This window comes from Corylus avellana, chromosome 2 (genome assembly GCF_965113065.1).
Source record: "Corylus avellana chromosome 2, dhCorAvel1.hap1.2, whole genome shotgun sequence".
Lineage (NCBI taxonomy): Eukaryota > Viridiplantae > Streptophyta > Magnoliopsida > Fagales > Betulaceae > Corylus > Corylus avellana.
Genome location: NC_142491.1, coordinates 8,204,622 through 8,220,301, shown reverse-complemented (window position 1 = coordinate 8,220,301; position 15,680 = coordinate 8,204,622). Strand labels below are relative to the sequence as shown.

General features: G+C 35.1%; 2 protein-coding genes across 2 annotated transcripts; one reads left to right on the top strand and one right to left on the bottom strand.

Annotated features, from left to right (window-relative positions):
• Nucleotides 1-644: 644 nt before the first annotated feature.
• Nucleotides 645-10,223, top strand: PDE318 (P-loop containing nucleoside triphosphate hydrolases superfamily protein). The gene is made up of 14 exons (XM_059598367.2): nt 645-822; nt 1,211-1,344; nt 2,596-2,716; nt 2,847-2,911; nt 3,028-3,141; nt 3,618-3,692; nt 5,614-5,652; nt 5,735-5,806; nt 7,130-7,243; nt 7,743-7,814; nt 7,899-7,935; nt 8,539-8,651; nt 9,255-9,461; nt 9,865-10,223. Exons 1-14 carry the CDS (start codon nt 741-743, stop codon nt 9,949-9,951), a joined length of 1,332 nt encoding a protein of 443 aa, XP_059454350.2. The 5' UTR covers nt 645-740; the 3' UTR covers nt 9,952-10,223.
• Nucleotides 10,224-11,098: 875 nt separating this feature from the next.
• Nucleotides 11,099-13,849, bottom strand: LOC132161804 (Phosphatidylinositol N-acetylglucosaminyltransferase, GPI19/PIG-P subunit). The gene is made up of 5 exons (XM_059572003.2): nt 13,733-13,849; nt 13,111-13,312; nt 12,194-12,266; nt 11,591-11,709; nt 11,099-11,324 (listed from the first exon to the last, which is right to left on the bottom strand). Exons 2-5 carry the CDS (start codon nt 13,295-13,297, stop codon nt 11,197-11,199), a joined length of 507 nt encoding a protein of 168 aa, XP_059427986.1. The 5' UTR covers nt 13,298-13,312; nt 13,733-13,849; the 3' UTR covers nt 11,099-11,196.
• Between the last annotated feature and the right edge of the window lie 1,831 nt (nt 13,850-15,680).

Below are 15,680 nucleotides of genomic sequence, written 5' to 3'. Positions count from 1 at the left end.
TCTTCTTTGTTTTTTTCATTAGACAAAAGAACATAAGTTTCATTTTGTTCTTTTTATTTTTATTTGTAAAAAGAACAGTAAAAACCATGTACATATATTTACATTTTGGAGTATTAGCATTTTACCTAAAAACTAAATGAAACACTTCTTCTTCTTACTATTTTTGGTTAGTTACCAAATGATAGGGGTGTCAAAAATTATCGGAGAATCGGAATCGGAACTGAAAAACCAGAAAATTGGGAAACCGGGGAGCCGGTTCCGGTTGCAAAAAACCAAAAATCAGGAACCCCAATTCCAATCCCAGTTTTTGGCACCCGATTATAACTGGAAAACTGGAACTTATATACTCGGAACCGGAACCGATCGGTAACCGGGGTACCCAGGTTCCGGTCCCAATTTTGGCCAAAAATTGAAAATCGGGACCGGATTGACACCCCTACCAAATGACGCATTTGCTTATTTGTCTATATATTTTTCGTCTCATATTTTCTTTTTCTTTCGTCCAAATTAAAAAGAACTGTTTTGACAAAACGAAAAGGCCAAAAAGAGAAAAATTGATTTTTTATTTTTTATTTTTATTTTTTTTATTTTTATAAAAGCCCAATTATCTGTGGCAATCTTAAAATCACCGGTTGGTACTCAAAAAAATGGCGTAAAACCCCAATAAGAGCTAAAACCCACCAACGATTCGCACCTTCGTCCTCTGCCTGCAGAGTTCAAATACTGAAGAGAAATAGAAGATGAGTAGGGCCTCCAGTCTCTTCCAACTATGCCAGATTCCTTCTACCAATATGCTTCTCAGAAGCTCCAAATTCCCCAGAGGTTCTCTCTCTCTAAAAACATTCTCTTTTGATTCTTTTTTTAATTTGATGAATGCTTTACAAACATTCTTGAATATTTTGATGTGGGTTCAAGCCAGATACCCATTTGTATTGGTTTCAAAAAATCTTTGCGTTGCCATTGTTTTTAAAGCTTCTGTTTTGTACCAAGAAAGGGTGAACAAAATACTAAGCAGTAATAAAATTTGATGCTTTAAGTTGTATTCTGTTTAAGAATCATGTTAGAAGGAAATAAAACGGACGACATTTAAGCTCAAGCTCTATGTTTTATTCTTTATAGTTTTAATGTAATACCAGTTTGAATGTGATGCTTTTAGTTTTACGTGAAATGATTTTCATCTCAGCTACTAATAAGCTGCTTTCGAAAGCAGGTTTATATGTGATTCCTGGTTGGAAAATTTATCCGACCCTGTATTTCTGTAAAAGCTTGCAAACTACTACGTATGAAGTTGTCAATGGAAGCTATGTTCCCACTACACAAACTAAACAAGAAAAGGAAACAAAGGTATTTCTTCGAATGATTATCGTTTATCTAGTTTCAAGAACATATTGAAAAAGAGAATGAGGGTTGATAAATGGTGTTGTTGTTGTTTTTCTTCTTCTGCACATGTCCAAATGTTAGATATGGGTTTAATGTTATAAGTATTCTGCATGCCAAATGTTGATGAGAAGAATTGTCCTACATGTAGTGGAAATGAAGCGGTTCTTTTTGAAATGAAAGTTTTCCGACTTTAAGGTAGGAATGGATGACTTGAATACAGTAATGAACTGAAGGAGGAGCTGAGGAGGTTAGCCAAAATGGAATGAAATTGCTGCAGAGAAATTGTGGGAGGGACTGATCAGAGACATCATCAGTAAGAGCTGGTGATGAGTGTGGTGAATTTTGTGTAAATAAAATGCAGGAGTTCGCACATCACATGCCTGGGTGGGAAGTGGTCTGTTCTTTTAAGAAGTCAGGAAAACTTTGGGCTGTGCACAAAGCTTTGGTGGTTTAATGATTCGGACAGAACGCAATTCCCCATTGCGTGATGTGGTGCTTCTAGAGAGAACGTAATTCCTGAAATTTTGAAGACTGGGAGAGAATGTGGTAGCACTAAAAGATATATTGTTCAAAACTCTCTATGGGTGAAAAGTAAGGTCAATTGTGAAGGAATCAAGAGGATCTTAGGGGTTGGTCCTTAGAATCTAATAAAAATCTTGCTTGGATTACAAAAAAAAGTGGCACTTAATGCTGTTAAAAATGTATGATTGTCTGGCCTGCTACCTAAAGGAACACATTTATGCCTACTTCTAGGTCAAGGTAATCCTCCAACGGTCTAGTGCTTCTATAATATTGGAAGCAAACAAATGTAGCCTGGTTAAAGAAATCAGTGTACTCGTGTCCATGGCAGTAGTGGCTGAATAGCGTGTAATCAAAGCATTGGTGATCGCTTGGTGTATCTGGATAGTGATTAACTACAGTGACATTTACTCTTAACAACTTGCGAGCAAGTTTGGGATTAGTGAAGTTTCATACCATTTATTTAATTTTGTTTCTTAGGGTTGCAAGGGACTGGAATGGGGTTTATCCTCAGTTTCTCTTAACTTTTCTGAACTGAGTTTCTTTTTTCCACCATGATTTACTTTCAGCTTTCTCTATATGGTTTATGGTGGTTATCTTTTCATTTATTTATTTATTTTTTATTAGTTTGTTTTATTTTTAATATATATTGCAAAAGAATTAATGGCAATTGTATTTCCAACATTCTAATATTAGGAAAAGTCATTGGCAAAACTCGATACTGTTGGTGCATTTCAAAAGCTACCCATGGTGATGCCATCTGTTGATATACTTCATTCAGCACTGAGGAAGGCAAAAAGGGTTTTACCTACGAAGGGTATTTGTTGGGGGCAGTGTGTTTTTCTTCATCACGGACACATCGGGTTTTACATGACATTCTTGAATAGGTGAAACTTGGTTCCTAAAACGTGCTGCAAACCTTGATATTTACTTTGCTTATTTTGTAGGCATTGCCAATATTGCAAAGCGAGAGAGAAATAGAGGTGCAAAACAACTTGATGCACTGATGAAAGTTGGTTCTTAACTTCATATCTGTCATGATATTTTATGGAACAAACTTGTTGTTTTGGAGTTTCTGTACAGGAAACTGTTCAAAGCTGACATACATAACTTCCTGTTTTCATTCAGGAACTGGCAATTTCCTTGAGGATGTATCTGGAAAGTTTTCCAAAGAAGAAATATCTTCACCGTTATGAACGTTCTCTTATTGAATTAACTCTTGGTGATGGAAATTATGAAGAGGTAAATAGTTATCAAGTCATTGTCAACATTTTATACATGTAGTCTTTTGAACCTTTGCAGTGTGCTTTGCCTTTTTTATTAGGACCTATGGTTCTTCTGCAACTTTTGAAGGGATCAACATGATCCAATAACAGATTTATTAAAATATCAGTGATATATATGATGACTACAAACTTAGGTCAGTATTGTATTAGGATGCTTCCTGTTTTACTGAATCAGTAATGTGGTCGGTATAATGTCTTCTTATTTTTCTTCTTCTTTCTGTTTTACTTTTTAGGCTGATTGGTTTTAGAAAGAAGTTTCGTTATTCTGTGTGGAATGCTGGTCAGCATTCTGACTGTTCTACATGATAAGAGAATTTAAGTTTGGGACACTTAAAGCATATTCAGATTTGTTTATACCGCACTACTTGTTGCGACTGCATGAATAGTTCCTTTATGAATTTGTTCATTGTGGATTTATTCATGGTTTGACAGGTGCTGGGAAAGGTTGATGCTCTGAGGAAGAAGGTGGTTTCTGTTGGAAAGGAACATGCTTCCCTCTGTGCCAAGGTTGGAATCTTTGCTCAAATTTAAGAGCTACTGTGTCACTTTTGGATATCCTTAGTTACTTATGTGGTCATACATGAATATTGCTAACATCAGTCGCAATCTTGAACTTGCTTCAAGCCATGTTGAAACTTGTTAATTTCTGTTCAGACTTTCAATTGGAAAATTTTATTCATTGACTTCTTGGTTAACGTAGGGATCCCATATTATTCTGTAAGTTGACTGCCGTCCTGTATATTGTCCCTGATGATTGCCTTTGACAGGCTTCAGGTGGTAGCTTCTTATGTAATTTCAACTTCATATGCATTCACATGATTTTTCCGCAAAAAATAAAAAGGATTCATGTGATTTTTCAACGCCATAGCTTCTCAAGGATAGGTCACAATAACCTTGAGATTTGGTCACAATGTATCATAGTTGTCAAAAATAGATTTTAGTTACTGATAGCACTCGGAGGTGTAACTTGGAGTCAGTTCAAAGATGTGACTGAACTGTAAAGGGAACTAAGTTGCTCATTTGGGTGGAAACAAGAATTTAGCATCGCTTTCCAGGGCATATATGCATACATACATAAACTCATACATGTAAATGTGTTTGTTTGTGTGTACATGTATATATTGCTCCGATTACGATTCAGAATTGTAAGACTTTAATAAACTTTAGGAGTGGTAACTCAAATTCTTTCCAGAGAACAAAATAGGAAAATGAAAAAGTACTCATCACAAAGCATTTGTAGGGTAATACGCTCAGTTGCAAATTTGATATCAGAGCATACTAACATCTATTACTAGTTTAGGGTGGGGTATAATGTTCATATCACAACATTTTGTTCCCTTTTATAAAGGTTCTTTGTTAATATCACAACATAGTTCCGTCTTGTCTTATATGGTGTATTAGGAGGGATAAAAATTATAGGAGTTTTGAAAACCGTGAACGGACGATAGAGGAACTTAAGGATTTTTTCTTTAAGACTCTATCACTAGACAACTGCCGTGGACTTAAACATTTCTAGCTTCATTTTTTTTCTTGATCTTTTTTCTTCTACTAGCTAGGGGTTTCTCTTGCATACTTTTTGTGAACTTGGGTTGTGCCTTTTGCGCTTTATAATGAATTGCGTTTACTTATTAAAAAAAAACAAACCCTCTTATTCTTTAATAAGTTTGATATTTGTAAAATACAAATTGCTTTGTGAATTATTTTTCTTTTAGCATATACTGTTGAATGTGTTCAAAAATTTCATAGAGAAAATAAAAGAATTTAGCTATCAACCTCAAGAGCTGACTAATGGAGCAGAAATTGTTTTTGTTAAAGTATGCAACTATGTAAGCCCTTGGTAGTGTGGTTTGTGCTGATTTTTGTCATATGTACATTAAAAGGAGTGTTCTATGAGAACAAAGGTTCTTATGCATTTGATTTAGTATAAATGTTGACGACGGGTTTTGCCTTGGCTGTTATAGATGTAACAGCAGTGTCACAGTAGATAGGACATAATATATATCCAAACAGCTTCAAATAAAAGCCTGATGATTGCTATCTTAAGTATGTCCTTGCCACCCTGTTCTAGAAAATAAAGTTCTTTAGGTTCTCTCAGAGGGGAGAATGACGCAGTGATATTGATTTCTTTATTGCTGCGTCCATCAAGCTGATAAAGCTATTTGCATTGATTTAATCTTTAATTTCCATCTATATGTGTTTATTGCTCATAAAATGAGTTCATCTTCCTGCTATCGTTCTGGCTATTATCCTTTCTGCTTGTGATAAATCTTTTTTTGAAGAGATCTGCCTATTTGGAGTCCTATTGGTACAAACATTCAATGTTACAATTAATGTGGAAATTCTGTTCCTTCAACATTTTTTTTTTTTTTTATTTTTTTTTTTTATGGTTGTTTCCTGTTAACATGCTTCTGTCCTATAAACTGCACAGTCCTTAACGAAGCGTGAAGCAGAGGACAGACTGAGTGAGGTGCGCTTTTGTCTTTATGCAGAATACATTTTCCATTCACATCGACAAATGTTATTTTTGTTTGTTTTGGCTTTGTCTGCAGGGTATGAAGAAAATTGAAGATATTTTCAATCAGGATGCAAAAGTTGTGGATGATTTGTTACATATTGCCAAGGTATTCTTCCTTCTGAAGCAGGAGTCTCTGATTGAGGAGAGAAACTAAAAAGAAACAATACCATATGGAATTGTAATTTTCTTTTTTGTGTATATGCTGTATGTATGGGTATGTAGGTTTATATGTTGTACGTACATAAGTCTTGTGAATAAAGGGATGGATGGTCAAGGATGACAACATTTTCTTTTCCTTCTTTGGTAGCATGGTGACAGTGTCATATATGCTTTTTACTAAAGAAATTATTATGGAGAATAGGCATGGTCAGTGAACATGAACATAACTTCATTTGGAGACAATGAACTGTATTTGGAGACAATGCCACAATGAATCTGAAAATTGTGTTATGTGAAAGATGATCAGGATGTGGCTGCAAATTTTATTGTATATTCTATAACATTATGCGCATAAAAAGTAATTTATAGTTAGCTTATACATATGCATATGTTACATACCTTTCAGCTGATATTAGCATTATGCAAATAAACTCTCTCTCTCACATTGCACAATGTTGGTCTATTTAGAAGTGTAATAGTTTCATGGCACAGTTAATTGTTAAACAATCATATGAAGTGGCTCAAGTGGTAAGAGCCTTGGTCTTTGTGGTAGTCCATGAGATCTAAGGTTCAAATCTCCTTGGGTGCAAACAATTCCTTGGGGCCAGCCCACTGGCGAAGTCGGAGTATTACCCGATCCATGTGCAGGGACACTTTACATGAGTCCAAGGTTTACCTAATAAGGGTGGGTACACAAAGTGGTCCTGCCTTGGAGGGGTTCTTCGCTATCAAAAAAATTATTAAACAATCATATACATGTAACCAAGCTGTATTTTTTGGGAACTTTGGAATCTGATTAACTTATAAAACTTTGGCAAGAATAAATTGGTGTTTTTTTGATGGCTTGGAAATAAATCATTCATTAACATTTCAGTTTGATGTATACACATCACTCAATTTAGGACATGTACTTGCCTCCAAGGAAGATATGCATATCTTGCAGTTTAAGGATTTTTTTTTTGCGCTCGCTTTTTTTAGAGTTTTATATCATTGATTTCTTCATGCTTTTCCAGCTGTTCACACTTTCAATCTGCTCATTTGCTTCTTATTTGTTTGTTAGATTCAGTCCTCTATGCATCTTCAGCTTGTTAGTAATGCATTTGAGAGCTTATGAAGCTTGATTTTAATGAGAAACACTGTGCTAGCAATAGTGTAGATATATATACAGAAACATATGTGTGTGTGTGTGTGTGTGTGTGTTTGTGATTAATTGCGTCATTATTAAAAAATTTCCTGACAGTGTCTTTTCTATAATCTACAATTTTTCCAGACCTTAAGGGCAATGCCAGTTGTTGATCTGGAAACACCAACACTGTGCCTCGTTGGGGCTCCTAATGTGGGCAAGTCATCATTGGTCCGTACACTCTCTACAGGGAAGCCAGAGGTACTTGCAGATTGATTGATGATTTTCATATGTTTGGGAATAGATTTTCTCTATTATTTTGTTAGCATTAGAACAATCTTTAAGTAGACGTACAGCCATAACAATCTATTCCTACTGCAAAACAAATTGAAGACTCCAACACTAAGACATATAAAAGATGTACTCTTATTGAAATATACGACTCCTACTAGAATTAAAATACTTGAGACCCAACTTGACACTACTCAATCTATTCGAGATAGGCAGAGAGATGGACTTCTAGTCCTAATCATCAAAGGATTGTAACACCATGGCAAGTATATCTCACTATGGATGCTTGTGAATGTGAAATCATCACTGCTCGAAAAATTTCATTTAAGAAAAAATGAAACTCTAGTCTTTAGTTTGTTTTTTTTTTTTTTCTAATGGAGATTGTATACTAAAAAAATATTACGTTTTTTGCTGCTAACTGTCATCTTTTTTTCTTTTTCCCTCTCTTTCTTCCCTTCTTCTGTTTTAGGTCTGCAACTATCCCTTTACAACAAGAGGAATACTTATGGGTCATATAGTGCTTAACTACCAGACTTTTCAGGTCAATCATTCAATCTAAGATGTGGAATTCTATTCAATTTTGAGATGTATTCCGTTTTAGTAACAACTAGAAATTCAACCACAGGTGACAGACACTCCTGGCTTGCTGAAGAGATGTGATGGTAGGACACTTTCCCTTCTTGTCACCCTTTTTCTTTGGTCATGTTGAAGGGGCACACGTTACTGTACTTGTAAGTCAGAGCGATCAAATGTACAAAATCATCTCTCTCTATTTTAACCTGACAAGGGTGTTCTTTGTAAGTCGAAAAACTAATTAGTTGTTTTACGGCACATTTCTCATTGTTTCAAAAAAGTAATTGGATTATTGGAAATTATTTCATCTTTCTGGTAATGAACCCATTTCCTAAGATGATTTAGGCTTTAAGATTCTAAGGCAGTAGATTGTTTTGGTACAAGGAAAACGGTAAAAGGGAAGCGGACTGGATTAACTATTACTTTTTTGGGAGCATCAAACCATCGTTAAGGGACAAGAATTTAAACAGCTTGGATAAATCTGAAAACTATATTTGGATAGCTAAAATTTGATCACTTATAGAACAATATAATTGTTCTCAGATTACTTAGTTTTTCCTATACAAAGCGGTTCGTGCGAATGTGTATACACATAAACAAGCAGACACATACATGAAGGGGTTTGGTTGTTATGTTTGCATTTTCTAGTTTTTCACAATGTTATTTCATCTTTTTCTTGCTTGGATCTGCAGACGACAGGAATAATTTGGAAAAGTTGACACTTGCTGTCCTGTCACATTTGCCTACTGCAATATTATATGTTCATGACCTCACTGGAGAGTGTGGAAGTTCACCTTCTGATCAGGTATTAAGTGTTTGTAGAGTCATTTTGGTTATAATACTAAAACATGATGGTATGTAATCTATACGGCACTTGGTAAAGTTGAATTGCAAAGCAGGCTACTTTGTAATCTGAGTATACATGTCAAGTACTTTGGAAGCAAATCCGTATATATTTGCAATTTTATATTTTGGAATGCTTGAAGCAATCACCGAGCATGAGTGGTTGGATCCACCATTGTGGCCTGATTTTGGTTGATAGTTGGATTTCAATTTTAAGTCTCTTATTCATGCTACACATGCACATAATGCATTACAAGGGAATTTTGACATCTCATTTGTCCATCTGTTACGTTGAGCATCTTTATGCATTTATCAGTTATATTTGTAGAAGATGTAGGTAAATTAAATAAAAACCTACAATTAAGTGGTTAAGAATGGAGTGGCTGTTGATTTCACTTTCTCTTTTCTTTTCCCATGGATTCTCAATTACCGAGGAAGAGTTGTCTTCTCTTTTAGTAGAGAAAACGTTAGGTTCATTCTCATTTCTTTGAAAATTCACCCAGTTTAAGATTTTCCTTTGTGTTTTAATGACTTATTTTTGAGTTTTTGATGATGGATTTTGTAGTTTGTCATATACAAAGAAATAAAGGAGAGGTTTGGCGACCATCTGTGGCTTGATGTTGTGTCCAAATGTGATCTGTTTCAAAATTCTCCTGTAGTCTTCATCACAGACAATGATAATCCTGATCATGTTGAGCTGGCAAGGTACCGGAAATTTGGACCTGATGGAGCTATCCATGTATCTGTAAAGACCGAAGAAGGGCTTAGTGAGGTAACTATTTTATGAAAATTTCAAGCCTTTCAAAATAGCCTAGATTTAATATAATATGCTTTTCTTGATTTCTTATATTTGAACTTGAATTTTTTCACATTATCACTTTATGAAAATGAAGCTTACTTGCCTCGGGTATTCTCTACGGGTGTAGCAACGTAATTTTGTTTCTTAGATTTCGTTCTCTGTTCAAAGGTATTGTGAATTATGGGGAAAATGTTAAGAGCTAGAGTGTTGATATTGGCTTTTCCTTTTTCATTTTCTTTTTGCTTGAGTTTTGCTATGGTGACTTATGCTTACATCTTGAACTTCTCACTTTGTGTATTTCCTGTCAAATTTTGTTCAACATTTGGTTTCCAAATTTTCCTGGCAACTTTCAATTTAGAGACCCTTTTCTCTGCAGTTGAAGGTTAAAGTGCACGAGCTGCTGACCTTGCAGATGGATAAGATCAGTGAGAAAAGCAACCAAGAAAATCTAGTTATTACTTGAGGTTTCTATTCTTAGGATGCATCAAATTAATGGTTGAAACACATTCAAAGTGGAAAATTCTGACCGTTTCCGTGGAGAACAAGCTGTCTGGCTTCCAATTAGCTCAAGATCATAGCATCCAGGTTCTCATCACTACTAAACACTGCATCTTTATCTCCCATCTCATGTGATGAGGTGTTGATGCAGTGAAATGGAGCGTACAATATTTGTGTACTCTGAAATTCTTTGCTAATTGGTATAATACATATTTTCAAGTGTATATATTTTAACCATTTATTTGCATATTGTTGCCAAAATTTTTGGAAGTTCATTTGGCCGTTGGAAAACTCAAGTGAAATTGTATAGATGAAATAATTGAAAAATGATCTTTCAGAACATATGATTAAATTAGGAAAACTAACTAATTTGTTGTTGCAATCTTCTTATTTTTATTAAACTAACATGAAAGGGCTAAAATAATTATGAAAATATTTTGTTCTTGTTCAGCTATAAACGTGTAGGCATTTCTCTCTCTCACTCACTAAGGGTACGTTTGGAATTATAATTTTGCAAGAACAATTTACATTTTTAAAAGATATCACATAACATAAGGCGTTTGGCATTGTGATTTAAAAAGTACTTAATTTAAAATAAGAAAAAAAATATACAATTTCTATAAACATGTTTAAGGGATGCTTATTTGAAAAAATGTGAATTCAAATCAAAATCACGATTTCACATAATAAATATTTGATAAAAAAATTAATTTTTAACATGTTTTACCAAACGCTTTCGCAATTTTAAAAAGTATTAATTCAAAAATATAATTTTTAAAATTGTACTTATTGAAATCGCAATTCCAAATGAACCCTAAATCTAAATATGTTTTTTTAATTTAAAACAGGGTCACAGACTCACTGGTAAATATGTCAGGACCCAAGAGGGAAAATTTAATCCCAAACTAACTGGAAACAAAAATCAAAATTGTTCAAGTTTCAAGTACAAATTCTCTTCCTCTTCTTTTCCACTAAAAATTTCATGGAAGTATACACTTAAAACTGCAGTTGGAAGACCACACGAAGCCCACATCTTCTGGGTATCTAAAAGCAGCTCACCTAGCATTAGCATGTGCTCAGAATTGGGAGTTCTAGCACTTTCACCAACCCAGTAGAATATAATCTCAACAATCTAATAAACATTAAGAATAGTGTATATTTCTTCAACAAAATCTAATGTGGATACAAGACAGTCATAACCTAGTGTGGATCATGAATTTACATTATTAAACATGACATCATTAATTCTATCGAGGCCAATATCAGATATGGGTTCAATGGGCTGCTCATCTCCATCCATTGAAGGCAGGAAGCTTGATGGCTCTCTACTGAATTCATCTGGAGAAGTGATGAGCACAAGATTAACACAGAGTTGAAGGAAACATACACATACAGACACATTTTAAAAAATTACACAAATCCATGAAAAAAAAAAAAAGAAGCAAAGAGGATTAATGAAATTCTATTATTGCCTTCATAGCTTCTCATCTAATGAATAAAATGCTTTCAAGAGTCAATGGTGTTGATTGGAAACAAAGGAAAAACTTCCTAAACCTCAAGAAGATTTTCAAAACATATTATAACAGAAAGTAGTTGAGGCTTACCAAACACAGTGTTTAAGGAAGTTGGGGAAGGAGTCGACATGAAGTTAAGACCAAGATAAAATCCCAATGCTAATACTACTGTCACCATCAGATAAGCCGGCACTGCCAACGCCCAATACCTGAAAAGCATAAAGTTGACCTCACAATTTGAATGTACAAAAAATTTTGCCCACCAATGCTATGGACATAAGAATATCAACAACTAAAAACAAATAATTCGCAAGTTTTGTTACATGTTTTTGTTCTAAACACAAACTTTTCCACATTTAAAATTCATTCTTTTCAGAAGTTAAAAATTTGTTAGGCCCAAATTGACCAAGTTTCCCAAATCATTGTCTAACTGCATAGCTTAACTAATAAATTAGTATAGGATTCCAAAAAAGAAAAAAATTACAGAGCCAATCTAGGGGGGGCAGGGGGGGAGCTGGGTTGATTTAACTTACTATTTGTGTCCGATCAAGTAGACCATACACAACTAGGCTCTACTGATTTAGGTTTCCTCTCACCTGATAAATTTCTCTCAATGGGAAATGCGTATGGCATAGAAGAATTCTAAACCGACTGAAGTTGAAAAAACACAGCATAGAAACCAATCTTAGATACCTGCTAGGATAGTAGAAGATTCCAATATAATGTAGCCAAGCCTCTGGAACATATGCCCATACCAAGAAAATAACTGCTCAAAGCAATAGAAGTGTATGAGAACTCCACAGACCTCCAATGATACAAGAAAATCCCATTTATGGGCGAGAATGCACATATAACGCTAAACAACAGGTAGCCTGGTATTGTGATACCAGCTACTGGCAAACAAAACAATAGACTTAAAAAAAAATTGATTTAAACAAAAAAAATGCCAAGTATCTCGCCATTGTTTATATTACGGTCCATGCAACATTACAAGGTCAAGCCGAATTCATGTTATAGTAGCTCCAGATATATTGAACCCCCCCACCCCCCACCCCCCGCCGCCACACGCACGAAACAGAAGCAGATGCACGGAGGCAGAACTAGCCTTTGCTTTGGGGGCTTCAGGCCCCCAAAATTCTAAAAAATGCCAAGTATATTGAACCCCACCCCCACCCCGCCACACGCACAAAACAGAAGCAAATGCACGGAGGCAGAACTAGCCTATGCTTTGGGGGCTTCAGGCCCCCAAAATTCTAAAAAATCTCCCAAAAACTTTTTTTTTTAATGAGGTAGACCTTCAAAAATTAATTTTATCCCCACAAAATTGTTTTTTCAGTTCTGCCCCCCACACTAAAATTCCTAGTCCCCCCTCTGCAGTAGGTAATGCTCATGGGCATTTTTATTCCAACTGACCAGCAATTAACTAATATATTAAGATAAAATCCAGGTCATGGATAAAACAAATGAAATAATCACCCAGTTCCCTGCACAATTAATTAAACTGATAAATTTATTTTAAAGTTTCAATACCATCAGGAAATCAAACAATTAGGCAACTTCAACTCAACCAAGCCTAAACATGAAGTAAAAGCATGATCTATGAAGTGAACCTGTTGCAACAACAGTAGTTATGGAACCCACGAACCCATAAACTTCTGATGGCTTGGGACCATGCTCTCCAGACACTCCAAACCCGGAAGTCCTTTCATCTTTGTCCAGAGAGGAAACAGTTGCCCTCCTCTTCTTTGACAGGCTGAGAATTCTTCTAGGACTACTGACAGAATGAGGATCTTCCATGGCTTGCAGTGAAAACTGGAACATACACCATAAGACAACCATAGCCCCATTTCAAAGAACATGCTATCATCACTCATGAAGGTTTAGACAATACAGACATCTAAATTCAAAGTAATATGTAAATTATATTCACACACACATGTACGCATGTACGTCCCAGTCCCACCCAACTCCCAAGGTGTCAGGACCTTTTGGAAACATTTACACAAACAGTTTTTGGGCATATTATTATAAGAAAAAAGGAGAGAGAGAGAGAGAGAGAAAGAAAGAGAACATTTAATCGCTAACACTTGGAACACAAAAAGTGCATAATTTTTGTTTTTGCTTACAGAAAAAGGTGAATGTAGAAAAGGAAATTAAATGCTACAATTACGAAAGCATGCTTTGCGATTGAAACAGAAAGAGCGATTCGAGAGGGAGAGAGAGAGTGCATACCTTGAATCAGTCGCGCAATTGGTAAACTAAGCTTCGTTGTACGAGGAGAGCCTGGAGGCACCCAATGCCCACTTCAGAGGATCTTCGTGGGGGAATTAGGAATTCCGGGAATTTCAAGTTCACAGCCTTCATTTCTATTTAAGGGTTATTGTCCACGACTCCTATTAATAAGAAAATAATATTTAGGGAAACTTCAGAAAGCCCCCCCTGAACTTTCAGCCAATTTGAAAAATCTCCCCTGAATTTTCAAAACTCTCATTTAGGCCCCCTGAACTTTAGTTTTCTCTCACTTTGGACCCTTTTAACATTAAACTACGTCATTTTTGGGCTGGGTAGGTGTTTAATTTTAGGATACAAAACGACGTAGTTTAATGTTAAAAGGGTCCAAAGTGAGAGAAAACCAAAGTTCAGAGGGCCTAAATGAGAGTTTTGGAAATTCAGGGGGGGTTTTTTCAAATTGGCTAGAAGTTCAGGGGGGCTTTCTGAAATTTTCCCTAATATTTAAATTTTAAAAAGAAAATTAAAAAATAGAATAATATGGGATGGCCGACTACCTTATTTTTGTCATGGGGTAGCTGAAACCATCCTCAAGGGCCTGGGTGGACGAATCCACCCCCAAGGGCCAAACCCAAAATAAAAAACAAAAAAAAAAAAAAAAATTGGGTTTGGCCATTGGGGTGGCCGATTTACCCTTGGGGCCTAAAGTCACCCCCCACCGGCCCTTGGAGGTGGCCGAAGCCACCCCCATGGCAAAAATGGGGTGGCCGGCCACCCCATATTATTCTATTTTTTTTATTTTCTTTTTAAAATTTAAATATTATTTTTTTTATTAGTGTTACACGTGGCAGGACAATAGCCTTTGGATGAAAATAGAGGATCTGAATTTGAAATTCTAAAAACTGAAATTCTTAGGGGAATTCTAGTGGATCTGGATCCCACTTTAGTCGTGCACTCGTGCCCTAGTAGTAGTGTCTCAACATTGCAAGTTAATTATTTTAAAAGCGCTTTCGGCAAAAGCTTCATTCTTAAGTTTTTGTCAAAAGTGCGTTTTTGCTATTTTTAGAGTAAAAAAGTATGTTTAAATTTTTTTTATCAAAGATGCCAACTTTTGTTTGGTATAACTTTTTAAGTATTAAAAATATTTTTGAAGCTTTTTAACGCAATCCCAAACATGCTTTACTATTAACGCTTATGTTGGCCGTCAAGGGAGTTTTTGATAATTACTTAAATTTTCATTAATATATTATTTGTATTAGGCATTATCACCATTGTCTAGTACACATTTTTCAGATTAAAGTGGTACATTCATGGAGTTTATTAATTCTACATGCCAATGCCTCTTCAATAAACTTGTTATGATTTTTTATTTTTATTTTTTTCTCTTGTAGAAGTTCAATCCAGGCCCATTAACTTTTGTTTTTGTTTTGTTGTTTTTTTTTTTTTAAATAAATAAAATAAATAAAAAATAATAATAAAAGAAAGGAAAAGCTCAAGACCCATGGAGAAAGAGTCAAGTTCAACTAGAGGCCCAAAGTTGATAGAGATTGGACCTAATGCAAGTGAATCAAAGACCAAGCAAGATCAGAAGAGAAAGTTATTTTGAGTTTGTAGACATTAAAATTTGTCAATAAAAATAAAAGAATTCATGCGTTTTTTTTACATGTCCGCAAAAAAGGAGGGAAAAAGGGAAATGATAATTCGAATTAGTGACTTTCGCTTTATAAGATATGGTTTCTAGCCAATTGAGCTACTCCTTGAAGGCATAATTCCTGTTGATATGCTATAAGTAAATGTCCTTATTTAGAAAACCTAATTTGAAAACAAAAGTTGTACGAAGATAGATTGACATGGTTAGTATTTTGGCCATAAAGCTCTCAAAAGATGTTGGATTGAGGCAATTTTTAGTGTGTTGAAACGCTTACTCAAAATATATTTTATATATTATTTT

What these genes read in the sequence shown, in the direction of transcription:
- LOC132161804 (XM_059572003.2), bottom strand. Translation starts at nt 13,297, where the DNA reads ATGGAAGATCCTCATTCTGTCAGTAGTCCTAGAAGAATTCTCAGCCTG. An exon ending in AACTACTGTTGTTGCAACAG is followed by an intron (nt 12,267 to 13,110) that starts GTTCACTTCATA and finishes TGCTTTGAGCAG; the next exon opens with TTATTTTCTTGGTATGGGCA. An exon ending in ATCTTCTACTATCCTAGCAG is followed by an intron (nt 11,710 to 12,193) that starts GTATCTAAGATT and finishes TATGCTTTTCAG; the next exon opens with GTATTGGGCGTTGGCAGTGC.
- PDE318 (XM_059598367.2), top strand. Translation starts at nt 741, where the DNA reads ATGAGTAGGGCCTCCAGTCTCTTCCAACTATGCCAGATTCCTTCTACC. An exon ending in AAGCTCCAAATTCCCCAGAG is followed by an intron (nt 823 to 1,210) that starts GTTCTCTCTCTC and finishes TTTCGAAAGCAG; the next exon opens with GTTTATATGTGATTCCTGGT. An exon ending in TCTCTACAGGGAAGCCAGAG is followed by an intron (nt 7,244 to 7,742) that starts GTACTTGCAGAT and finishes CTTCTGTTTTAG; the next exon opens with GTCTGCAACTATCCCTTTAC.